The sequence below is a fragment of the Sodiomyces alcalophilus genome, assembly GCF_042370955.1.
Source record: "Sodiomyces alcalophilus JCM 7366 unplaced genomic scaffold ACRALscaffold_8, whole genome shotgun sequence".
Classification (NCBI taxonomy): domain Eukaryota; kingdom Fungi; phylum Ascomycota; class Sordariomycetes; order Glomerellales; family Plectosphaerellaceae; genus Sodiomyces; species Sodiomyces alcalophilus.
Genome location: NW_027263539.1, coordinates 2,310,925 through 2,333,925, shown reverse-complemented (window position 1 = coordinate 2,333,925; position 23,001 = coordinate 2,310,925). Strand labels below are relative to the sequence as shown.

Genomic DNA, 23,001 nt, shown 5'->3' with positions numbered 1-23,001 from the left:
ATTGTGCCGCTTCCAAAACATGGCTGCGGCGGGTATCTATATGCGTGCTTGCCTCTCTGTATCCCTCAAAACGCCGTCCTGTAGCTGTGCGAGAAAAGTCATGATCTTTAGGGGTGACCTACGTCGTCCCCGATGAGCCAGAAGTCGCAGTCGTAGTCGCAGTCGCAGTCGCAGTCACCGATGGCGCAGTGGATGCGGTCGCCGTAGCTGTCGGCGTTGGGGCAGCCCGTGTGCCTCCCCCTCCGGCACCTACTACTCCACCAGCTCCCGCTCCTGCTCCACCTTCAGCAGCGTCACTTCTCATCTCGACCAGCGGTTCCCAGGAACCTCCGTTCTCGCTGGCTAAGCTGGCGTAGCGCTTGGCCTGGATGGAGTTGACGAGCTCGGCGCACCGCACGACGTCGCGATCCAGCTGCTCGGCCTGGGCTTTGGCCTGTTCGTCCTCCCCGCCTAGACGACCGAAGAGCCAGAGCTCCTTGAGGCGGCGACTGAGAGCCAGCAAGTCCTTGACTGAGGTACTCTGTGTTTGAGGCGTAATGTCAGTGTGACTATAGATTGAGGGAATGCGCCATGTAAATAGAGGCGGGGAAAGGGGAGGTTGCTTACGAGTCCTTCGAATTCGAGCTGCATGGACATGCCTGTCACGGCAATGGTTTGAGCATCTATGTTCCGTGACTCTCCTTCGCTTTGGATGGTGGCTAGCATGGTGAGCATGCGAAAGCGGGCGAGGATATCCGCGATGAGGCGGTTGTGGGTGTCGAGGAGATTGGAGGACTCTTGACTGCGCTCCATTTTGACGGAGTGCGGATGGTAGAGAGGTGGGCAGTTGAGGATGAGGTTTCTGATGAGGTTGCTGGTGAAGTTGCTGATGAGCTGGTGAGGTTGTCTGGAGCGAGTTGGATTACATAATTCATCACCTACTTGCGATCTCCGACAAGATACGTGCTGGATTGAATGTACGATTGTTCGAGGTGGAATTAATAGGATCTTGAAAAGAAGACAAAATAATCACAACACTTTCGATCAGTACGCACAGCCGGTTTCTTCTACTCGGTAAGCTCACGGTGAGAGAACTAGGCAGTCCGCCAGACCAGATCATTATATCCGATAGAAATATATATTGCTATATAGAGTTAATCGATCCATGAGTCACTGACCGGGGTTTACCCCGCCAAATCTGATAAGATAAGGGATAAGAAATTCAGCATTAGGTTCAAATTCGCCGCCGACGAAAATCATCACAAAACGCCACATTCGTAACGAGGACATCATATAAATACCGACATTCGGAACGGGGTTTGAATAGATACGCATTTCTTTCTTTTTCACGGACAACTCTTTCTCCTGAAATAATCACCACGGCTTCTCCGATCATGGCGCCCGCCGCCTCTCCATCCGCTCCTCATGAGCCCCCATACGCTTATACGCCGAACCAAGGCTACGAATCTACCCAGGATTCTCCCTCCGAGGTCCAACATATTGGCGAATATACTGCCGACCCCAATGAAGACGGGGATATGGACGACATTTTCGACGAAGAGGACATCATGGACGACGATTGGGACGTCGAATCTGGCGACCTGACCAAGTCGTACAACCGACAACGCATGGTCCATAACGCAAACGAGTCGAGTGCGAGCGCGGCCCCACGATCCAATCCGCAGAAGCCCACTGCCAATACCTTTGCCAGTGTCGACGACCAAGTTGCCGCGCTCTCCAAGCATGCCGCCAAGATCCGTCTCGACAGCGTGAAGACGGACGAGGAAAGAACCAGAGACAAGGCGGACCGCGCCACTACCGAGCAGGTGCTGGACCAGAGGACCCGGATGATCTTGTTGCAGATGATCAACCGCGGCATCGTCGGTGAGGTGCACGGAACGATCAGCACCGGAAAGGAGGCCAACGTGTACCACGCCGTGCTACAAACAGACGACGGTCCTGCCCTGCAGCGGGCCATCAAGGTTTACAAGACGTCCGTCATGGTCTTTAAGGATCGCGAGAGATACATTGCTGGCGAATATCGGTTCCAAAAGGGTTACGATAAGAGCAACAGCCGCAAGATGGTGAAGCTCTGGGCGGAGAAAGAGTTCAGGAACATGAGGAGGATACACATGGCGGGCATCCCCTGTCCCGAGCCCATCCACCTCAAGCTGCATGTTCTCGCCATGAGCTTCTTGGGTGACCGGAGAGGCTGGGCATATCCCCGGCTGCGGGACGCCGCCGTGACCGGAGACGACGCTGACCAGCAGTGGAGGAAACTCTACGTTCAGCTTCTGGGCATCATGCGACGTCTGTACCGTGTCTGCAGGCTGGTCCATGCCGACCTAAGCGAATACAACATCCTATACCACGACGGCACGCTCTACATTATCGACGTCTCGCAGAGCGTCGAACCCGACCATCCTAGGGCTCTCGAGTTCCTCCGTATGGACATCAAGAACGTCGGGGACTTCTTCCGCCGTAAGGGTGTCGATACGCTCACGGACCGCGCCATCTTCGACTTTGTGACGTCGGTCGAGGGCGCGACTGAGGAACCAGGATTGTCGGAAGCTATCGAGCACCTGTACGAGACCCGTGGGGACGAAGCCACCGCGGCGGGTGATGAGGTAGACAACGAGGTGTTCCGCAACCAGTACATTCCCCAAACGCTACAGCAAGTGTACGACATTGAAAAGGATGGCGAGCGGATTGAACAGGGCCAAGGCGACAAGCTGATCTACAAGAGCCTTCTGGCTGAGAATGTCGTTGACAAGAAGGGCCGGCAACAGGAGGAAGACGAGGAAGATGACGAGTCTGAGGATGACGAGTCTGGGAGTGGTGCAGAACTCAGCAGCGAGGACGAGTCCAGGTTTGAAAAGGGCCCGCCGCGCGGAAAGAAGCACGAGGACAAGGAGGAGAAGAAAGTAAGTCACGTCCCTCTCTGGGTGAAAAGAACTTCATTTAACTGATATACACCTAGCTACACAAGCAAGCCGTCAAGGAGGCTAAGAGGGAGAAGCGGAAAACCAAGATTCCGAAGCACGTCAAGAAGAAGATGGTCTCGGCATCGTCGCGGAAACAAAAATAGACGCTGCTGTCATGAGCTGCGGCAACGTGGCCTTTTTCTGTCTTTTCCCCATTCCCTTGGCTGAGAGGAGGCTACTCTGGGACGGACAACGATGCGCGGCAATCGGATGATGAAGCGAAACGATCAACCCCGACCCCGTACTGGCTGCTGTGTTTCGCAGTCATGCGTAACCGCTTGTCTAGTCGGCGACTTTGGGCGTTGCCTGACAAACGTCTGTCGATCAGGCGTCGTGATGATCAAAGAGAGCTCTGACGATGTCCCCCACCGTTGGTGTCCAGGAGCCTGGACTGCATCGAGAAGGGAACTTCAACCAGCGATTCAAACCATAGGAGTACACGTAGCCATATTACTGGCTGTGTATCCACGGTACGCCTGGTGGCATACAGTGAATCTAGGCTTTTCCAATGGAAGCTGTCAGCCATGCTTGCCCTAATCCTGCCTTAACTGGCCATTTCGTCCATGTGTTTCTGCCGGGGCCCCTGACATGGAGTCTCCATGTCTGTTGAAAGGTCCACTCGCAACTCGATAGCTATCAAACAGACGTCCCAACGGATAGAGACGCAGCTGGAAATTCAAGAAACCCACCTCGTCCCCTTCACATGTCGTCGCTTTCGTGGAGGTTGTTGCACAGAATCCCAGTATCTCGACTCTTTCGTAGAAACGACCAGTTGGTATGTAGTATAGTTACACATGCGCAGTTCGACTACAAACGGGCCATGTGCCTCCAGCCGTGGCCAGGAACGGCAAGCGAAGTCAGAGTCTAGAACAGACCGAGTACGACGTCAGTCAACATCAGCAAGGACCCGATGCCAGTGATGCCAGAGAACTACAGCTGTTGCATACAGTGGGATAAGACCCAGTAGCCGTCCCTCGGCATCCACCTCTCTTACACGTTGACATTACGAAGTACCGGATTCTGAAACTCGGCAGGAGCAAACAACGGGTGTATACATTTCCCAGGGAGACATGATATCAGCGTAACACATGGCATTCCATACCACGTGTATGCATCTTCCCTTGATACCATGCGAAACGTGGAATGGGACCGTCAGAGATGAGCAAGGAGACCAGCAGGTAAGAGAGCGAAACACAACAGAGCTGACTTCCCGGTGCACTGTGCAGTAGACATGATGCATCCTTCTGTTGGACAGGCTTCTGTTGGACAAGAACGCAGGACGATCAGACGGTGGAAGAAAATAGGAAAGGGGCGACAGCGAGGCAGGAGACTCCAGACATCAAAACCTCTCGTCCGACGCTCATCTTGCTTCCCCTGATGCCGTCTTGCTTTCAACTTTTCAACGTTCTTAACAAATCTCCAAAGCACTCTTGTTTCCCTATCACCCTCATCATGATTGTTGAAATCGCCTTGGGCCTCCAGGTTCTCGCCCTCTCGGCCCAGGCCCAGGTACAGGGCGAGGAAGCCGTCTGGAAATACTCGGGCTGCGTTGACATGACATCTATCACCCACGGCTTCGACGGGAGTCACATCGATGTCCTGGCGCCCAAGACCTGCCAGGACGTATGCTACTTGTATAACTACGCCACTGTATCTTCCAGGTATGTTATGCTCATCATGCAGATCAGCCGGAAATCTTCATGGAGGGAATGGCTCTGTGGCTCCAGTATCTCCCAATTTTGCCTGCCCGCGGCCCCGAAAGACTTTGCCACCTGGGTAGCGTTTTGATTAGAGCTGATCCGTATTTCATCCTTGCAGCCAATGCTGGTGTCTTGACTGGCTGGGAGAAGAAGCCAATTTCGTGCCGGAACATTTCTGCCTTTCCCGAGGAGATAGCTACGGATTACTGTATGCGTACCAAAGCTCACCAGGCGGCGAGCCTCCAGTCGACGTCGGGAAACCGGACGGAAGCACAGTCGAAGTGCTAGAGCCGGCCTCGGTGAGCTTGACGACCACCGCCTCGAGCCGGGTTACAATTCTACCGATTGATGACGCCCCAGCGACGACGCCGTGGTCTTACTCGGAGCTGGACGTCTGGGACAACAATCCGACCGACACGCCAACTTCTTCGCATCCCTTGCCGACAACGTCGTTGGGGGGAGATGTGGTCGCCGACAACGAAGGTTACTCCACGGCTCCCGCCTGGTCACAGCCAATCGACATGGACCCAGCTTCGTCCTCGGCGTCTGCCTGTGAGGAAGACGTCGAGTGGTCTTCGACGTCCTGGACATCCCCTGCCGAGCCGTCGGAATCGGCCTGCGACGCAGAGAATTCGAGCGAAGGGCCGGACTACTCTGCGGACCCTGCCTCGGACGAACAGGTGTGCGAAGAGGAGGCAGAAACGGCGCTGACCACGAGCATCTCGACGGCGTCTTATCCGACTGCAACGCCGACACTAGGGAAGCCTGACACGAGCGGCGACGCGGAGGAGCCGATGGAAACGGAATCGGAGCTGCCTACGCTGGTTGACGGAGCATCGGGGCTAGGAGGGAGCCTGTGTGCGGCTCTCATGGCGCTGGCTGTGTGTGTGGTCATGGTAGGTTGAGGAATCGAAGGCGGACGGGCAGGAAGTTATGAACACCAGGGACGAAGTTCAGTTCAGTAGGTACCTATGTGGTATATGGACAACTAGTGTACGTACCTTGGCTTTGCTAGGCCTCAGCATCTCTGTGCATCATGGTTACTGGCTACTTGATGGCATTGTACAGGTACATAACTAATGTTCCTGCACTTATTGACCAATCAAACAGCTGGGCTTTCCTATCCGGATCCGTACACTGTACGTCACTCTGAAGATGATAGATAAGATAAGAGATAAGACAGCTCCTCGATACATCTGCCTCATTATCTTCTTAACCTCCCAACTACACTCACATTTACGATGCCAACCAGAGTTGGTTCTTTCTCTTTCATACCCCGGCACGCCTCTTACATGTAGCTCGGATCTTGCCTTGTCCCCTTCCGACTCACAACCAGGCGTGCCGAGCTCAACCGAGATGAGGGTGAAGCGCAATACCGACGAGAGCCACGGGAGGACGGCCAAGCGCCCCAAGGACTGGTGTCCCTTATTCGACCTTCTTACGTTCGACCTCCGTTGGCACATCTACCAACTCGCGTTTCCCGCCCGCGTCGTGCACCTCTACCTTTTATACGGCCGAATGCTGCAGTCGGAAGCGCACTGGCGCAAGGGCCATCGGCCCCTCGCGTCGTGGATACCCCATTCGCCCGGCGCCGTGTCAGCTGTCGACCCGCTCTCCTCCGGTAACCCCGACGCCGGCGCGGGTCAATCTCCGCGCTGGCACTGGTGGAGTTGCGCTTGCGGTCTGGACGAGGAGGCTGGACTCGGCGGGGCACCGAAGCACGGCATGGAGATGGCCCTCCCTGACCCTTGTCCAATGGACTTTTCCCCTCGACCATCGGAAGAGGGACTGCGAGAGAAGACCTTTCTGGGGGTTATGGGCTGGCTAACGAGTTGTCGTCAAGCGTAAGTTTCTTCGTATTCCATTCCTATTTGGCATGTGGCTTTCCATGTGGCGGACGTTTCCTGTCTGGACACGCGAGAGCAACGACGACCATGGGCCTATATTTGACACGGGAACTAATCACCTATCAACGGGCCACCCCCTTTTCTTTTGCAAGGCAGATACGAGGAGACGATAAATCTGCTCTACATTAGCACAACATTCAAGCTCGAGCAGCGGCTCCAGGCCCTGTACTTTCCTTATGCGCTACCCCAGCCGCAGCGGAGTTGGGTTACGTCCCTGTACGTCCGAATCAACGACTACGACGAGTCCATGATCGACCCGCGCTTCGGCGACGCCCCCGCCCCGACCCCGATGTCACAGCCGCCGGGCGAACTACGGCGCCTGAGCGGGCGCGAAAAGTACCAGCGCATCCTGGCGACGGTGGCGGCCTCTTTCCCGGGCCTGCGCCGGCTCCACGTCACTTTCGAGGGCTCGGCGCGTCCTGGATTTGACCCAGACGACCCTCATCCCACTAAGCGCATCGTGACGACGACCGTCGGAGACCTGGAGGAAGACGAGCTGGAGTCGGTCTTGCTGGGTCCCCTCGATTCTTTCCCTGCTGTGGTGCAACGGCAGGTCATTTTCTTCCCGTCCATCTACGACGTTCTGCTCCAGGCGGCGCGGGAGAAGCAGCCGGTGGATGAGGAGACGTTCGAGTCGCCTGGGGGCTTGCGGTCGGGCTGGACTCGGTTTTGGAGGCGGCTGGATCGGGAGCAGTGTGAGAGGGGCGGGTATTGGATTTACCAGCATAAATGGCGTAGGATTGGCGAGTGAGCCGGCTGCCGTGTTGTTGGTCATATCTTAGATTAGATATATGTGTGACTGGAAGTTACCGGCCATGCCGTCGCTCTCATTGCTGATGAGTGACTTGGAGAGTGAGATGTTCTAGTAGACAGCGAGGTCTCTCTTTGTGAGCGCCAGATTCAAATCTACGTCCTCTGCCTTCTTATTCCCGTCGTTCCGCGCTCCTAATTACTTGATTAACGATTTAATTACTAAAATTCATTATTCTGTCCATTCCGATGCGATATTCAGAGATGAACGTCGGACTTGGGTCCTTCGATGGCCAATGACCACGTGATGCTTATAAAGAGAGCCGAAATGAGCCAATTCCGCCAACATGCACGGATGTGGTCTTCGCATCTTGGCTTCTCCTTTTTCTTCTCTTACACCCATCACACACAACCCCAAAGAAAAGAACGCGAAAGAAAACTGAGGGACGGCACGCAATTGAGGCGACCATGGAGACCCGCATTATGCGGGATGACCCCTATGCCCATCTCGGCCCTCCGCCGCCGTATCCCGGCCCGGCGGCCTCACCAATACCGCCACGGGTACCAGTACCTCAAAGACCCGGACCGGGGCCTAGACCCGGAGGACTCGGAACCAACCCCGGCCCTCGTCTACGACCCAGCCGATCAATGCCAAACTTTCACCGAGATGCCCATGCCCATGCCCATCTCACACCGGCCTTTCCCGGCATTGATGCCGCCACTGGTCGTCTTCGAAGTCCTTCGCCGGTACCCAGCTGGGGCACACCGCCGGCTTCTTTCCAGACAGATATGGAAACCGAGATGAGAACTGAAGTTCGGGCCCAGCATCCTGGCGACAAGGAGGCGACCGAAATCGAGACGCGGCAGCACCTTCGCATCCAGACGCAGAGCCACACTTTCCCCTTGGACCCGCCCTCCCATCACCAGCAGCAACCACAGGCCACGCCAACCCGGCCCGCCCTGCCCACGGCCAACTCAGCGCCTCCCCTGCCCAAAGACGATGCCACCAAGGAGAAAAGCTTCCTCAAACACGCCTTTGACGAAACCGTCTTCTTCGCCGGGGGCCTCATCCCCCACCCTTCCGAATCCACCCGCCACTACTCCATCCTCCGCCACTCGTCCGCCCTAATCTGGTACCGTGGCCCCTCGACCTCCGTGGCCATCACCATCTTCTCCGACCGGCCCCTCCCGCCCGACCGCTCCTTCTGGCTCCAGAGAAAGGGCTACTCGGGAAACACAGGCATGGCGCTCAAGTCCCTGCTCGGCGCCACCACCTCCTGGCTCGACGTAACGCCCTGCACCCGCGCATCGCCGGCCGACCTGCCCCCGACCGACGAGCGGGGCTACCAGCGCGACATTTCCCGGTTCCTCAAGAAACACAGCGGCCGCCACGTCGCCCGCGAGACGCACATCATCCGCATCCCCGTCGCCGCCGAAGACGGCTACTTCCGCCTCGTCCTCTGCACCGGCGGCGGAGCCGACCGACCAGCCGACGGCAGCACTAGCACCGGTACCAGCACGGCGGCAAAGGTAAAGAGGAAAATCGTCCTCTGCCCCAGCCCCGTGTTCCGCGTCGCCAGCACTTCGTCCGACGCGAGCGTCTTCCGCGGCGCAGGCCTGCGCACCATGCCCATTGAGATTGGCGTCAAGGTCGGCAGCACCGTCGCAGCCAACGTGATCAACCGGTACGTCGCACCCGCGCGGCTCGCTGCCACCGCGGCCGCGGCGGGGGTTGCTAAAAAGGTCGAGCAGAAGGCCCTGAAGCACAAGCATGTCTCCTCGCGGGCCGTGGAGATTGGGGTCGCGAAAGCGGGATTAAAGACGAAGATTGGCTCTTTCGAGGAAAGCTATGCGGCATCACGGAGCGGAGGGGGGAGGACGGGGTACGCTTCGTTGCAGGAGGTCGGGGGTGGTGATGCGGCGTGGGACATGTCGTCGTCGTCGTCGTCGCTCCCTCCGCAGGTTATCGGGTCCGACGACGGTCCCGCGCATCCTTTCCCCGTCAAGTTATCGGGGAAGGTAGGTCGCGGGACGGGACGTGGCGGCATGGAACTGGGCATCCCGACGGCGAACCTGCAGGGCGTGACGCCTGAGGATGTCCCGCTGCGTATGCGCGGCGTGTACTTCGCCTGGGCCTGCGTGGTGCCTAAGCAGGGCTTGCCGGAGACCATGTCGCACGCGTGGCACGAGGCCATCGTCATGGTGGGACCATCGCCGTATGCCGCGCCGGCGGTGGTGGCGCGGAACGAAGTGACGGTGCATTTCCTCCACGAGTTTGGCGGCGTCATGTTCTACGATGCGAAAGTGAAGGTGCTCGTCATGGGCCAGCTGAGGAGGTCTGTTCCTTATTCGTCCGCTTCGTCCGTTTCGTCTTCCAGCGACAACTCGGGAGGAAATGGCAACAGCAGTTACGTAGAAGTGGCCATCGCGGCCTATACAGAGGACGTGGTCATCACGGTGGCAAGCTTGAGCCGGCCGAATTGGGGCCCCGTGGAGACGCGCGAGCGGTTGAAGGCGCTGAAGAGCGAACGATCCTTTACAGACAGGTACGTCGATGCCAGGGATAAGGTGCAAAAACAGGTGGACCGGATCCCGCTGCACTGGGCTGGCGTCCGGACCGAGGGAGCTACCATGCGGGATCAGGCTTTGGGCACAGGGGGGGTTTGGGTCCCACGGTAGGGGATAATAGTTGGACTCGTATTAACAATGATATTTTTCGAGTTGTAATTACTTTAATGCATCTAGGGAGTCAAGAAACAGAGAAAAGAAAGAAGAGAAAAAAGGAAAGGAAAGGAAACCAGAGGATGGGCTTCAGAAGACAATCCAACTTGAACGCCGGAATCCTCGTGCAACGCCTCTCTCCCGGACGCCACCCCTAGCCCTCACTCTAAACGGGTCCGGCCCCCTCATGCGTGGATGGCTTGCTGGACTTTATCACCCCACCAAACACAAATAACACAACCCCCCTCATGCGTGGATGGCTTGCTGGACTTGAGGATAGACGCGGACCATCTCGTGGTAGAGCTCGGGATGATCGCGGATCATGACTTCGGGGTCCCAGGCGGCCGCGACGAAGATAGTATCGATGCCGCTGGAGATGGGGGTGGTGAAGATGTTGGCGATCTGGAGGCCGATGAGGAAGGAGAAGGCGATAATGACGGCGGTGTAGTCGCCACCCTGGTTGTAAGGCGGGTCGGTGAAGGTGACGAAGAGATAGGCGAAGAGTGCGGACGCATAGCCCACAAAGGCGGCGCCGAAGGAGAGCACGGGGCCAATGAGGCAGTCCTGGAAGGAGGGGAAAAAGTTGTCAGCAAGACAGAAAAAGAAAGCAAAAGGTCAGTACGGGCGGGAGAGAAGAACTCACATTGATCAAGGCGTCAATACCGCGATCCTTGATCATGGCCCAAGTGTCCTTGGCGGCCGGAAGGTAGGCCTTGCCGTAGAGGGCGATGTGGGAGAAGGCGTAGCGGTTGAGGAAGGTGACGGCCCAGTCGACAATGGCGAGAATGCAGCTGAGGACGCAGAAGAGAACCCAGCTGATGAGGTCGCCCTCGGAGGCGGCCTGGGAGCGGGCGACGGAGCAGATGTGGCGGAGGAAGTTGATGATGGCGACGACGAGGCTGCCAAAGCAGATGGAACCGAAACTATAAGTCATGGCGCGCTTCAGGGCCCCGCGGGTGGCGGCGTGAGGGAAGTTGTTGGCGCAGAAGTACCAGGCGCCATAGACGCCGGAGATGGCGGTGTGAATAACGTTTTTGATAACCTCGGAGACCCAGTACATGGTGAAGGTGACGAAGACGATGAGGCCGGTGACGCGGGCGCTGCTGCAGCTGCCGTCGGCGCAGTTGGGGTTCCGGGGGTCGGGCTGGAAGCGGTGGTAGACGGCGACGAGGGTGACGGCGTACCAGGCGGCGAAGGCGGCGCCGAGGAGGCCGCCGAGCCAGGAGACGAGGTAGACGTGGCCGTAGCGCTTGGCGACATCGATGGCGGTGCGCAGCATGAGGGCGGAGAAGGGGATGCGCGGGATCCATGTGTAGAAGCAAAAGGCGAGCAGGAGGCCGAAGAGGAGGAAGACGATGGCGCCGCCCCAGGACCGGCGGTAGAAGAAGTAAATGGCGAGGCCGATGGCGAAGGCGACGTTGAGGATGCCGGTGGCCCAGATGAACTGTTTGGGGAAGAGGCGGGCGAGCCAGACGTAGCCGTAGCTCAAGACGACGGCAATGAGCAGGACGAAGGCGAAGAGGATGATGGTGTTGCTGTTTAGGGCGAAAGTGGCTTGATCGCCGTAAATGCCGCCGCCGCTGCTGGCCTTGACATAGCCGTGGATGGAGATGCCCGAGACGGCGGCGAAGCCGAGGAAGAAGAGGATGAACTGTGAGGGCGCGAGCGGTTAGCCGGGGGATCGATGGGGGGAAGAGAGAGGAGAGGGAGAAGACAGAGAGACATACCAATACGGCAGCCCAAATATCGTTCCACTTGGGCTTCTCGACCTTGAAGGCCTGGTCGAAGTTGTACTTTTCCGAATCATGGCCCGGCGGAGGGGGAGCAGGAGGTTGATAACCGTATGGATCTCCCTGCGGAGGGGGAGCTGGAGGCTGATAACCATATGGATCTGCCTGCGGTGGAGGAGGCTGCGGTGGAGGATAGCCTTGGGAATAGCCGGGCTGGTAACCACTGTTCTTCTGGTAATGTTGGTTATAGTCGTAGCCCGGTTGCTGGTAGTGTTGTTGCGGCGGCGGAGGATGATACGACTGGCCGGGCTGGTAGCCGTGATAACCGGCCTGTTGGCCGTGGAACTGTTGTGACGACATGCGCGATGGTCAATCGATTGTTTGGCCCTTACGTCGGTAGATCCAGTGATTTATATTCGTCTGTGGAGAGTCGTCTGTGGAAGTTGCCGCGGCAATGTGTCCGAGGTGTCGCGGTGGTGATGGTTGCGGTCGTGAGGCTGTGAATAGCTTCACTTTCCTCGAGACAACGTTGTAAGGACAGTAGAATGGAAATGAAACAAGCAAGGAAAAAACACAAGACGGAAAATTGCGATTGACCAAGGAATGCGCCCGAAGTATAGTCGAAAAGCTAAAGAATAAACCAAATTAAAAACAATGCCAAAGAGATGTCGGTCCAAACGCCCAGAGCATAGGAGCTTGTCGCCCCACCAGGTTGATGCTAGACGTCATACAACAGCCTTTTGATTCGTAGAGCGACTGTTAGTACTGAAGCTTGCCGAGCCGCCGAGGAGACCCTTCGAAACTTGGATGACGCGTCCCACAGTCACGTGAATTCGTACCAAGATGCAGAGCCCACAGTATCAAGTGTGAAAAGACTCATAATCATTACGGAGTACGAGAACTGTACTCTCGGAAGGGAATAACTATCCTACGACAAACGGCACGGGCCATCTCATCCCAGGCTAACCGCCAAGACACCCGAAAATTTGAGCCCGGATGCAAGTTTTTGAGATTCATGTTCTCAAGCTCAGGAACCCATCATCCCTAACCTACCAATCCAATCCTACGAATACGCCTTATCATTGCGCCTGACACCGGATAACGGCGACGAACAACTCGAATCCATCTCTCGTCCCTGAGAACCGACTTTCTTTGATTCGAGACGACGACGGCAGGATCTCTACGCTACGTCTTCAACATCTTCAAATCTCCGTCTCCCCATCGGAGTCCCTAAAATTCCTTCCACAACACCTCTCCATACCGATACCCAGTAACCGCCAAGATGGTCCAACTCGTCGAAGTCGAGGACGAACACTTCCTGACCACCCAACCGGGCCCTGAGGAGGATGATGCCGACTTTACCGATACCGGTTCGTGATCCCAATTCCACCTCGATTATTTTTTCACTCTTGCTCACAACACACTAACTCGTCCTCCCTTCAGACTCTGAAATCTCCGAAGACAGCGACTACGACCCCAACGAGGAAACCTTTGCCGAGCGCCTCTACGCGCTCAAGGACATGATCCCGCCTACCACCCGCAGCTGGATCGGCGCCCGCATCAACACGGGCACCCGCGCCGTCCAAAACACCTGGTACTACAGCTCCCGCACCGTCTGGGTCGTCTGCACCGCCGCCCTCATGATCGGCGTCCCCCTGGCCACGTGCTGGGCCGAGGACCAGCAGATTGAGGGCATGGAGCGCGAGTACCGCATGCGCGAGATGGGCAGCGAGCTCCTCACCGCCGGCGAGCAGGGCCAGAAGGAGGGCCAGACCGTCGACATGCTCAGCAAGAGCCTCGGCAAGGCCGAGGCTAGTCCTTCGCTCTAAGTCGCAATGCACTGACTCCCCAAAAAACAAAAGAACTAGCCATCGCGACAAAGCAAATGATGGCCCATTTGCAGCTCTTATTTTTCGGCTGCTTTGTATAATAGACGTCAACCCTTTTCCATTTTCGACTTGTCTGCGCTTCGACGATTAATGGCCTCTCGTCTGGCCCGTCATCTTTCGACTGGTCAGAGTACGAATGTGCGACTTGGATGGGTGCATGGAGAAAGGTCCAGAACGGGGGAATGGGCAGCATGAGCGACAAACAGCCCGGAAACCCGGTAATTACAGTCACCGGCTTCCCATTCTCGCTCTGGTGTGTAATCATTGGGCTTGGTAAAGGCTCGTGTCGGAAGGCGGGAAAGCAGGATAGAACGGAACGGCTTGCGAAGGGGGGGTGTATTTCGCTCCCAACTCATGGAACAGAGGTTCCTCTTGTATATTTGTGACAGTATCTTCAAGGTTATGAATTTTGGGCGGTTGGACGAGACAAGGACCACTCTGTTTGGTGATCACTCAGACATTCTCTACGCTTCGTTTCGTCGTTGTGTGTCGTGATATTGAACTAATTTGAGCGAGACAAGTTTAACGAGTGGGATGTGATTCGTCTTGTCTCTCGTTTCGTTACGATGCTTGACATCGCCGTGTGAAGACGCAGGTCGCCGTAAGACAGACCTACACTCAGGTCTCCATCGAGTTAGGTCCTGCGCCTCCACCTTAACACCCAAACCTCTCGTCCATACTCTGCAATTCATAGGAACCTGCATCTCACTGCTTCCGAGCAGACTTGATCGCCATGGATTTCAAAGCTCTCCCCAAACTTGAGGTACACTTTCAACCCGCTCTCTTCCTCCATGAACCTCATCACACCTACGCAAGACAGCTCCTAGACGCCCTCGTTTCCATTCATGCCCAGTTCATCCCCATCTCAACGCCAGAGCTGACCTGAGTAGCTCCACGCCCATCTCACAGGTAGTATAAGCCGACAAACCCTCCACGAAATCTGGAGCCGCAAGAAAGCCGCAGGAGTAACGGACCTCGAGGACCCCCTCGTGGTCATGCCCGAGGGGAAACACGACTACAACCTCAAAACGTTAGTCTGACTCCCATCACCCCTTAGAGCGCATGTTGGAAACAAAAACAATCAACGCCCGCAACAGCTTCTTCCCCCTCTTCTCAACCTACATCTACGCCCTCATCACCGACCCAGCCTCCGTCTCCTACGCCACGCAAGCCGTCCTTCGCGACTTTGCAGCAGACGGCGTCCGCTACCTCGAACTCCGCACCACCCCGCGCGCCACCCGCAGCCCGACCGACGGCTCCGAGATTCTGAGCAGGGAATCCTACGTCCGCACCGTCCTGGACGCAATCGCCTCGTACGAAACAGGACAACGCGACCCAGACGTCCTCCGCACGAAACTGATCCTCAGCATCGACCGCCGCGACGACCTCCCCACCGCCATGGAAACCGTCCACCTCGCCGCCCGGCTGCGTGGCATCGTGGTCGGCGTGGATCTCTGCGGCGACCCCACGGCCCGCACCGCCCTCGACCCGTCGCCCCGCGGCGCCATCGCCGAGTTGACCCCGGCCTTCGTCGAGGCCAGGAGACGCGGGTTGCATATCCTGTGCACTTTGCCGAGTCGGAGGCGTCGGGGACGGATGAGGAGCTCGTCACGCTGCTGTCGTGGCGGCCTGGTCGGTTGGGGCATGTTATCTGGCTCAGTGACCGGGTTAAGGAGCTCGTGAGGCGGCGGGGGGAGCAGGGAGAAGAAGACGAGGCGGGATTCCGCGGGATTGGGCTGGAGTTGTGCCTAAGTTGTAATATCCTCGCGGGCATGACGAGGGGTCCGTCGGCAGGGTTCGCGGGGCATCATTTCGGGGAGTGGTGGGGTGCAAAGGGCTGTTGGGTGTCTCTGGGGGTGAGTGTTAGCAATCCTCCTTTTTGTTTTCGTTTCTTTTTCTTTTTCCTGCTTTGCCCATTTCAAATGCCCATGGAAACAGAACAGAGGAATGCGCACACGTACATACTGACGCAAAGCAGACAGACGACGTAGGAGTCTTCGGCAGCCCGCTGTCCAACGAATACCGACTGGCAGCGGAGCACTTTAACCTCTCAGACGCGCAGGTGTGCGAGCTCGCAAGCCTGGGGATCGAGTCCATCTTTGGCGGGGAGGAGGAAAAGGCGCGACTTAGACGCATCATGTGGACCCCAGAGCGAATGGGTAAGATGCAATAACGCATGGTCCTGGCCATAAGGAAAGCGAGAGTCGACATGGACGAGACGTAAGGAATGACAAGAAGAGGTTAAAACGGGATGCTCTTGTTCCTTATTCCCCCCGATATACAAGTCCCGTTGGACATGGGTATCTACTTCAATCGTCTCCTAATGATACACAAAGTAATGCTCTTCATGTCTTATCACCAACGCCAGGCCGCCCATCTCACTGTCTTCCCGGTCGACCCTCGTCCAACGTTCCGGAAATATACCTCCAATATGCCACTGAATGCACCTTCAAATAAAGAACACCCTCTGCCCCGCTAGAAATCAAATCTAAACATTACCAGGATTGATTAATCGTACTAATGACATCCGTATTATCAAAGCCCAAAGAACACGCCCGCTCCGATGCTAAACAGCGAAGCAATGACAGCACCTGCCATGTACGGCTTCTGCGCCGTACCGGCAGCAGCTTGCTCGGGAAAGAGGTTGAGGAGATCGCCGCCGGGATCTGGTCGCCGCTGTTCCTGCTCCTCTTCCTGCTCGTCGTCGTCCTCCGGCTCGGGCGGGGTTTCTGTCGGAGTGGGGGATGGAGTACTCGTCCGAGTGGACGTGCGACTTGAAGGTGGTGCGATGGAGGACTCGCTCGATGAACTTGAAACTGGTGACGAACTGGTGGATTCGAGTGTTGTCAAGGTTGTTGACGTCGTCGTTGATATCCGAGTCGACGTCGGCGTCGGCGTTGTAGATATTGTGCTTGGCGACTCGGTCGTGGAAGTTGAGGTCGGAGTTTCTGACGTCATCGTCGCCATTGTCGTCGTCGTCGCCGTCGCCGTCGTGCCAACGGGATCGTCAAGGTCATTGTTCGGGCAGAGCACCGCCGGAAGATTCCCAAGGAGAGCTTGTCCGAGCAGTGTGTTGATGGGGACCAGGACACCGCCGCACGTCTGCTGGATATCAGCCTGTAGTTTCGTGATGCCGAACAGGCACGGCGTGGAGCAAGCGGAGCCCGGAAAAAAGTCCCTGGCACGGCAGCCTTCTAACGGCACATTGTATGCGCGCCGGCACTGAAGAGAGATGCCAGACTCGTCCAAGTCGGCAAAGTTTCGTAAGTGGACGTCTTGGGCGGCCGCAAGGCCTACCAGGAGGGTTAGGAGACCGGTGGCTCGGAGCATTTTTCGGGGTCGTCTTGACTTTGATTGTTCCTTTCGACGTCCCCGGCACAGTTGATCTAGAGCCCAGTCGCGGTAGAACCCAGTGGGCGTAGAACCCACCAAGGATGGTCCGGATAGGTCGCTAGAGGGCTGATATCAACGCCAGATGGTACGCGACTGGTGCGGGGACGAAGACGCCCACTGCTGCGCGGAGGTTCGCGAGGGAAGGCAAGACAAGATAACGTGGGGCAGACGGAGCTGACTCTTTATCTAGAAAGGACCAGCGAGAAACAAATCTGTATGTGTGGTGGGTAATGGCAGCGGTTCCGCGTGATGCAGGGTTCAAAGGCGAGGATCCGAGACGGTTGGTGTATCAGGGGAAGGTGACGGCCTCCCAAGAAGGCGGAGAGACAAGCGGAAAGTCGGATCAGGCCGATCCGTGAGATATCAAAGTCGAGATCTTTCGTGGGCTAGGATGGCAGGACGAGTCTGCCGGTTTTAGAGTCGTCGACGTCGTCCCGCGGTCAGACGTCTGATACAGGACGCTGAAGCTGTCCCCGGACACGGAACAGACAACGGTCGAATCGAGGTGAAAGGGAGAGAAAGACGGATCACCGCAACCTGCCGGAATGAAAGGATAAATAAAGACAAAAGTGACAGAAAGGGCAAATACAGAATCGGGTGTCCCACGACACAAAGAGACCCAGAACAAGGGGCCCACGATGACGGGAGGCGGGAGGGGCTAAGCAGAAATAGAAAGGAAACAAGAGGACCAAGACAGCGGTTAAAACGAGGTCGGATGTGAGCAGGGACCCCTTGGCCAGAGGTGGCCCTTGACAAGAAACGAAACAGAAAATCCTTCAGTCCCTTGGCGATCAGTAGGCGCCAAGCGGATGGCGAGGATCTGATTCCTCTATCATATGATAGGACACGGCTGAAGAGGAGAGAAGGCCGGGCCAGGAAAGCGGGCCAGGAAAAACGTGAAAGAGAAGGACAGAATCAAAAGAGGGAGATACAGACATCCATCCTGGGACTCCCGTCCACGGGAGGAATGAGGAGGTCTCACATCAAATCATCGTCGCGGGGTCATGGGCTCAAAGAAGAGAAACGCATCTTTCAGCTGAACAGCTCGGCGCGAAGCCGCAGCCCATCGTGATGTACGTTGTTTCAGGACACCCTGGGTATTCTTGGCATGCTGGACGTCATGGCGTCCTGGCCCTCGTCTGGCGATTCGGCAGAGGTCGGATGAGGACTAGAGCCAGCGGCTGGCGATGAAGGAGTAAGCGAGCATGTTTCCCATGGGTTAGGACAGCCAGAAACGGATGGTTGGCTAGAAACGGTTCAGCGGGTAAAAAGAAGGGAGGTAAAAGAAGGGAGGGGTGAAGAGAAAGGGAGGTCGAGGAAGAGGGAGAGAGGGAGTGAGTGACAGAGCAAAGGCGAGGGAGAGCGTCAAGGTGAAACGCTCGTCATGTTGCATGTTTCGAGGTACCTGGGGTTGGATGGCTTTCGCTGTCGCTGATTGGTTTTATTTCTGTGTCTAAAAAAGGCTGGTGGCTGAACAGGTGGCTATTGGCTGAATGCCCCCGGTCTGACATTGGCGGAGGTGGCTGAAGCTCTCGTCTTGGAGTTTGTCTGTGGCTGGTGATTCATCATCGTCTCCAATACCGACCGACATCGAGGAATTCAATGTTAGTTTCTATCCACCAACCGCACAGAATAAAGAATGCATATACCCATATACCCATCGTTATCCCATGTTCATAGACCATCCATCGAAATGAAGCGATCCAAAGTAAAAGAAAACAAAACTCCAGTATCGTCGCTTCTTAAGCCTTGACTTGCACCTCCTGGTTGGCATAGGTCGCCCCCTCCGAGCTGTCCGTCCCTCCCTCATGCGATAACGGCTTGCTGGGGTCGTAGCCCACCGCCTTCACAATCCCGAGCCCTTTGGTCCGGCCCTCGCGGAAGAGTAACCTGTCCCCGGGGACGAGGTACTCCGGTCGCTGCATGAACCGGAACGCCACCGTCGCCCGGTCTCCAGTCCGGATATACGGCCGGTCGACGTCGATGATGGCGCACGTCTGCGACACCGGGCCTACGTGTAACATGGCCTGGTATCTCTTCCGGATCGTCGTCGCGTGCGACAGAATTAACACTATAGCCGATGAAAAAAGACGGTCAGCGTTTGCGTGTTGCCCGGGCAGCGACATAGTGGCGACGCAGCAGCTGAATCTCCCTTACCTTCGGCAACAAACTCCCTGTGCACCTGAGGGTCAGGCTGGCCCTCCAGCTTGGGGAGCACCACCATCCCTTTCCTGACGTCCTTTCTCCGCACTCTCTTAAGCGCAAACGACGCCGATTGACCCGCAGATGCCGCCGGGACCCCGAGCCGTTTGCGCTCAATCGACCGGATCGTCGTCGTCGTGAACTGGCCCAGCGAGTCGGGCCCCACCAGCACCGTATCGCCGGCGTGCACCACCCCGGACTTGACAATCCCCGACACCACCGTGCCCACAAAAGGCACCGAGAAGGTGTCGTTGATGTGAAACTCAAACGGCGCGTCCGCGTCGTACTGCCCGTGGTGCGGAAGGATGTTCAGAAACGTCCGCACCAGGTCCAGGTTCTCCCCCGTCACGTTGGACACCTGGAACACGGGGCAGATCCGCTGGCTGATGAACTGTGTCGCCGTGTTGACGCATTCTTCCCGGTCTTTGATAAAGATGGGAATCTTCCGCGCCCCGGGGCTCTTGAGGATCTTCTTGATCTGGTTGATCGTCTGCTCCAGGATTTGAGGCGGGCAAATGTCCACTTTCGTAATCACCACCATCACCGGCACGTTAAGCGCCAACGCGAGGCCCAGATGCTCCTTGCTCATGCCGATCAGCCCGTTATTCGCCGCCACCATGAGCAGGCAGTAATTAGGGCTGCTCGACAACAGACCGAACACCGTAGTCCGGAGGTACCTCTCGTGCCCCGCGAGATCGGAAAATGTGATGACTTTGGCGCTGCGCTTGCCAATCTCCTCCCAGGAGAGTTTCCCTGCCCGTCAATGTGTTAGCTCGGTCGGGTTTTCGCCGAAACGGGAAAGAACGCAAGAACCCACGTCCTGGGACATCAGAAGTGATGACCTGGCCTGCCGTATCGAAACCCAAGATCTCCATACCGACGGAGCTAGTGCGCCCCGATTCAATCTCGTGCTTGTGCCGGAACAGGTTCACGCGTGCCTTGCCACGCCCATCGTCAAGGTCTCCCTTGACGAGAACGCCGAGGAGGGAGCTCTTTCCAGCATCGACTATAAACTTGATCAGTATAAGATGCTTTGCATTGCGTTGGATACGTGGGCAGAGGTGGTCGAGAATGGGAAAATAAAAAGACAGAAAGAAAAGAAAAGAAAAAAAAAAGAAGGAAAGAAAAAAGATAGGCTCGTCCATCTCTGCGTACCATTACCGACCACAGCAATCCTCGTCTCGATAACGTCCTCCACCTTTTGAGGTTTCCGCCGAATCATCACTTTGCCCGTGCAGTCCTTGTCTTTGCCCGACTTGGAGCTCGGCGCCTCAACGTCGCCGCCAACGTTCCTGGTCACCAACAACTGGCACTCCGCGCGCGCGAGATGCGCGGCGTCCTGTAACCTCTTATACGCCGTGTTCCACTGGTCTAGAGTCAACCCCATCGAGTCGCCGTTGTTCTCGAATCCGAGTTCGAAAACCGTCTCGCCATGGCCCTCCTCTAACCTTTCGGTCAGGTATTCGCCGAGCTGCTTGCCTGTGTCCTCGTCGGCTCCCAGGAGCAGGTCCTTTAACCGTATACCGGGGGCCGTCGCATCGGCGAGGTCGAGAGTGTCGAAGAGCTCGTCGAGCTCGGCATGTTGGTGCTCCTGGGACTGGGACGCGGAGTCTGCTGTCGTCGTTTCGCCCCCGGCGGGGGTTTTGGTCCTGGGAAAGCGGAGATACTGCTGCTTCTCGACGTACTCGGCAAAGTCGCTGAGGGCCTGGCATCTGCGTTAGACTCGGAGGACAGTAGGGTAGGAAATGTAGAAGCTGTAGGAAGTTATGGTCGTAACATACAGCTTCACTTTTCCGTTTCTCGTAGGGTATTGCTTTCATCGATCCGCTGGCCATGGTGCAAGATGCTGGGGATCGAAATGAGATGGGAAGATTGGAAGGGTCGGTTCGCGCGCCGAGTGCGTTACGTCGGCATTCGATCGATCATGGATGAAGTTGTCGATAATAATGGAGGTAAAAGAGCGAGGACGCCGTGATAAATGCTGGTAGAAAGGGAAAGGAAGGATATCATGGATGCAACGGACAGTAAGAGAAGGGTCGGGATTCGAGTCATCGATTTTGACTCGGCCAAGGAGGTAGAGGACACCTTCCGGGATGTCATTCGAGCATTAGTTGGTACTAATTAGGGGGGAATAGGCGGTCTCGCATCACCGTCATCGCCGTACTTCGTACACGTACAAAGTAGGTGCCTAGGTGGGAATGGCCGGTGTGAGTAACCACCTGGGTAATTTAGTGGGGTCCTTATCGATAAAAGCTGGCGCATTGGCCAGCCCGTCCGCCTGATTGGGTCCAGCTCCGTGAGGCGTGACAGTATGAATCCACATATTTCGCGCACAGTGCTACAGTGCATCCTTGTAGCTTGAAACGATCACCGAGTCACACCCGTCCAGCCAAGTCAAAGCCATTGTCCCGTGGCTGTAGTGGGCGAACACGAGACCAACAAGCTATATCCCTGGCTCATTCCCGAGAGGAATGAAGCATAAGAGTAATCCTGGTACTCCCAAATTCAGTCATCCTGCGAGATGACAGGGAAGCTTCAATACTTCCTCGGTTGTTCAGGTTCTTTTGGCAAGAGTACAACAAGCCATGACCGCAAACCAGAAGTGGGATGAGCACGTCCGGAATACAGCCCATGTCATGTTCGAGGAGCATCACAATGGTGTGGACAATCCAAGTCGAAAACTTGCTTTTCCAAAACACGGCTTCTTTTGCTTCTATAAGGTAGCTTCGACGTGTTGCACGTTAAAAACGAGGTACGGATGATGCAGGGTGGTCTCTCAGGAGACTCTACCTGTCATAAGACCAAGACTGCAGGATACGCCGTGGCTCTGTTCCCTTCCCTCCCATTCGCATACCTGGCTCATGTGTAGGTAGGGCAATCCTGTAGGGCAATCCACGTCACAGGCGCACCCGAAGCTGGCGGATGTACGTAGGGCTGCCTACGGCTCTCGGTGCGTTGGAGACTTCGCCTAAATCCGTCGCCGAGTCAGGGTCCGTAATGATGAAGCTGGTCCGAGGGTTCATTCCCAACTCTCATGACGTCGCTTGAGGTGAGATGAGGACTACACTGTCGCCTGTTCCACGTGTCAGCGGTGTGGGATTCACCACAGAAACGGGACCAAGGGAAAAATAACGGCGCATGCATGCTCACCTCGGACAAAGAGCATCTCAGATTTGCGGCTGACAGTCTAGGCCCCCAAACAGTTAGGTTCAACGGTACTTTCCCGGCTTGCCGACGATGAGGGCTGAGCGTACCTTGACCTCCTCACTTTCGTCCTCCTCGTCGTCGACGACGTAGATGGTTTCTTCGACTTCGCCCAATACAAGATTGCAGTGGCTGTCGTAGGCCTGGGTGAACCGAATAAGCGAATGGGTCAGGGAAGGCAATATATCATAGATATATCGTGAGTAGTAGAGTTGGGTTGAAGAACTCAGAACTCACGTGAAGTCGTCCTTTGAGCTCGCGGTCGCCTCGCAATTTTACAAAGACCACCTCGTCCAGGAGCAGACGCACCAGGTCGAGGGGTTCGGAGACGTGTGTCGATTCCTCTCCTGCGTCCGCCATGGCGAAAAATGGAGGGTTGAGTGCGAAAAATGACCGCGGGGGTTGTGATGCGACCTGGTGTGATCCCTGATGTGAGGGGACAATGACGAGCTGAGCTGAGCCTTCAGGCGTTTTCGCAGAAAGAAAGAGGTGGGTCGGGTCAAGCCAATCCGTACTGCAAATGCACTGACCACGGATGAGTT

General features: G+C 56.4%; 11 protein-coding genes across 11 annotated transcripts; 5 read left to right on the top strand and 6 right to left on the bottom strand.

Annotated features, from left to right (window-relative positions):
- Positions 1-118: 118 nt before the first annotated feature.
- Positions 119-792, bottom strand: ACRALDRAFT_1072775 (uncharacterized protein; the record flags this gene model as incomplete). Its single annotated transcript, XM_071018022.1, has 2 exons — positions 119-520; positions 607-792. 2 exons carry the CDS (start codon positions 790-792, stop codon positions 119-121), a joined length of 588 nt encoding a protein of 195 aa, XP_070872044.1.
- Positions 793-1,252: 460 nt separating this feature from the next.
- Positions 1,253-3,831, top strand: ACRALDRAFT_1045005 (uncharacterized protein). The gene is made up of 2 exons (XM_071015380.1): positions 1,253-2,903; positions 2,960-3,831. The coding sequence occupies exons 1-2, from the start codon at positions 1,374-1,376 to the stop codon at positions 3,065-3,067; spliced, it is 1,638 nt and encodes a 545-aa protein (XP_070872043.1). The 5' UTR covers positions 1,253-1,373; the 3' UTR covers positions 3,068-3,831.
- Positions 3,832-5,887: 2,056 nt separating this feature from the next.
- ACRALDRAFT_1078024 (uncharacterized protein) lies at positions 5,888-7,496 on the top strand. Its single transcript, XM_071018722.1, has 2 exons — positions 5,888-6,507; positions 6,667-7,496. The coding sequence occupies exons 1-2, from the start codon at positions 6,020-6,022 to the stop codon at positions 7,319-7,321; spliced, it is 1,143 nt and encodes a 380-aa protein (XP_070872042.1). The 5' UTR covers positions 5,888-6,019; the 3' UTR covers positions 7,322-7,496.
- A 625-nt stretch (positions 7,497-8,121) lies between these two features.
- On the top strand, positions 8,122-9,999 carry ACRALDRAFT_2141412 (uncharacterized protein; the record flags this gene model as incomplete). Its single annotated transcript, XM_071024177.1, has 2 exons — positions 8,122-9,009; positions 9,115-9,999. The coding sequence occupies 2 exons, from the start codon at positions 8,122-8,124 to the stop codon at positions 9,997-9,999; spliced, it is 1,773 nt and encodes a 590-aa protein (XP_070872041.1).
- Positions 10,000-10,287: 288 nt separating this feature from the next.
- On the bottom strand, positions 10,288-12,131 carry ACRALDRAFT_1072771 (uncharacterized protein; the record flags this gene model as incomplete). The annotated part of the gene is made up of 3 exons (XM_071018021.1): positions 10,288-10,605; positions 10,685-11,692; positions 11,769-12,131. The coding sequence occupies 3 exons, from the start codon at positions 12,129-12,131 to the stop codon at positions 10,288-10,290; spliced, it is 1,689 nt and encodes a 562-aa protein (XP_070872040.1).
- A 28-nt stretch (positions 12,132-12,159) lies between these two features.
- Positions 12,160-12,993, bottom strand: ACRALDRAFT_213335 (uncharacterized protein; the record flags this gene model as incomplete). The annotated part of the gene is made up of 7 exons (XM_071024061.1): positions 12,160-12,399; positions 12,425-12,489; positions 12,529-12,573; positions 12,611-12,646; positions 12,716-12,797; positions 12,867-12,921; positions 12,956-12,993. The coding sequence occupies 7 exons, from the start codon at positions 12,991-12,993 to the stop codon at positions 12,160-12,162; spliced, it is 561 nt and encodes a 186-aa protein (XP_070872039.1).
- Positions 12,994-13,053: 60 nt separating this feature from the next.
- Positions 13,054-13,600, top strand: ACRALDRAFT_1072770 (uncharacterized protein; the record flags this gene model as incomplete). The annotated part of the gene is made up of 2 exons (XM_071018020.1): positions 13,054-13,141; positions 13,215-13,600. The coding sequence occupies 2 exons, from the start codon at positions 13,054-13,056 to the stop codon at positions 13,598-13,600; spliced, it is 474 nt and encodes a 157-aa protein (XP_070872038.1).
- Positions 13,601-14,393: 793 nt separating this feature from the next.
- ACRALDRAFT_2044682 (uncharacterized protein) lies at positions 14,394-15,833 on the top strand (the record flags this gene model as incomplete). The annotated part of the gene is made up of 5 exons (XM_071021457.1): positions 14,394-14,423; positions 14,551-14,690; positions 14,758-15,100; positions 15,202-15,516; positions 15,639-15,833. The coding sequence occupies 5 exons, from the start codon at positions 14,394-14,396 to the stop codon at positions 15,831-15,833; spliced, it is 1,023 nt and encodes a 340-aa protein (XP_070872037.1).
- Positions 15,834-16,195: 362 nt separating this feature from the next.
- Positions 16,196-16,990, bottom strand: ACRALDRAFT_2044681 (uncharacterized protein; the record flags this gene model as incomplete). Its single annotated transcript, XM_071021456.1, has 1 exon — positions 16,196-16,990. The coding sequence occupies one exon, from the start codon at positions 16,988-16,990 to the stop codon at positions 16,196-16,198; it is 795 nt and encodes a 264-aa protein (XP_070872036.1).
- Positions 16,991-18,468: 1,478 nt separating this feature from the next.
- Positions 18,469-21,361, bottom strand: ACRALDRAFT_1045004 (uncharacterized protein). The gene is made up of 5 exons (XM_071015379.1): positions 21,037-21,361; positions 20,411-20,960; positions 20,073-20,261; positions 19,211-20,008; positions 18,469-19,124 (listed from the first exon to the last, which is right to left on the bottom strand). Exons 1-5 carry the CDS (start codon positions 21,088-21,090, stop codon positions 18,796-18,798), a joined length of 1,920 nt encoding a protein of 639 aa, XP_070872035.1. The 5' UTR covers positions 21,091-21,361; the 3' UTR covers positions 18,469-18,795.
- Positions 21,362-21,941: 580 nt separating this feature from the next.
- ACRALDRAFT_1065957 (uncharacterized protein) lies at positions 21,942-22,945 on the bottom strand. The gene is made up of 4 exons (XM_071017254.1): positions 22,697-22,945; positions 22,510-22,602; positions 22,406-22,442; positions 21,942-22,328 (listed from the first exon to the last, which is right to left on the bottom strand). The coding sequence occupies exons 1-4, from the start codon at positions 22,817-22,819 to the stop codon at positions 22,288-22,290; spliced, it is 294 nt and encodes a 97-aa protein (XP_070872034.1). The 5' UTR covers positions 22,820-22,945; the 3' UTR covers positions 21,942-22,287.
- Between the last annotated feature and the right edge of the window lie 56 nt (positions 22,946-23,001).

Excerpts from the sequence above, each read along its gene's own strand:
- ACRALDRAFT_1045004 (XM_071015379.1), bottom strand. The coding sequence starts at position 21,090 with ATGGCCAGCGGATCGATGAAAGCAATACCCTACGAGAAACGGAAAAGT. Across the intron at positions 20,961-21,036 it reads AGAAACGGAAAAGTGAAGCT|GCCCTCAGCGACTTTGCCGA; the intron begins GTATGTTACGAC and ends CGCAGATGCCAG. Across the intron at positions 19,125-19,210 it reads CAGGGAGTTTGTTGCCGAAG|TGTTAATTCTGTCGCACGCG; the intron begins GTAAGGGAGATT and ends CATCGGCTATAG.
- ACRALDRAFT_1078024 (XM_071018722.1), top strand. The coding sequence starts at position 6,020 with ATGAGGGTGAAGCGCAATACCGACGAGAGCCACGGGAGGACGGCCAAG. Across the intron at positions 6,508-6,666 it reads CTAACGAGTTGTCGTCAAGC|ATACGAGGAGACGATAAATC; the intron begins GTAAGTTTCTTC and ends TTTGCAAGGCAG.
- ACRALDRAFT_1065957 (XM_071017254.1), bottom strand. The coding sequence starts at position 22,819 with ATGGCGGACGCAGGAGAGGAATCGACACACGTCTCCGAACCCCTCGAC. Across the intron at positions 22,603-22,696 it reads AGCTCAAAGGACGACTTCAC|GCCTACGACAGCCACTGCAA; the intron begins GTGAGTTCTGAG and ends CGGTTCACCCAG. Across the intron at positions 22,443-22,509 it reads ACGAAAGTGAGGAGGTCAAG|ACTGTCAGCCGCAAATCTGA; the intron begins GTACGCTCAGCC and ends TTGGGGGCCTAG.
- ACRALDRAFT_1045005 (XM_071015380.1), top strand. The coding sequence starts at position 1,374 with ATGGCGCCCGCCGCCTCTCCATCCGCTCCTCATGAGCCCCCATACGCT. Across the intron at positions 2,904-2,959 it reads AGGACAAGGAGGAGAAGAAA|CTACACAAGCAAGCCGTCAA; the intron begins GTAAGTCACGTC and ends ATATACACCTAG.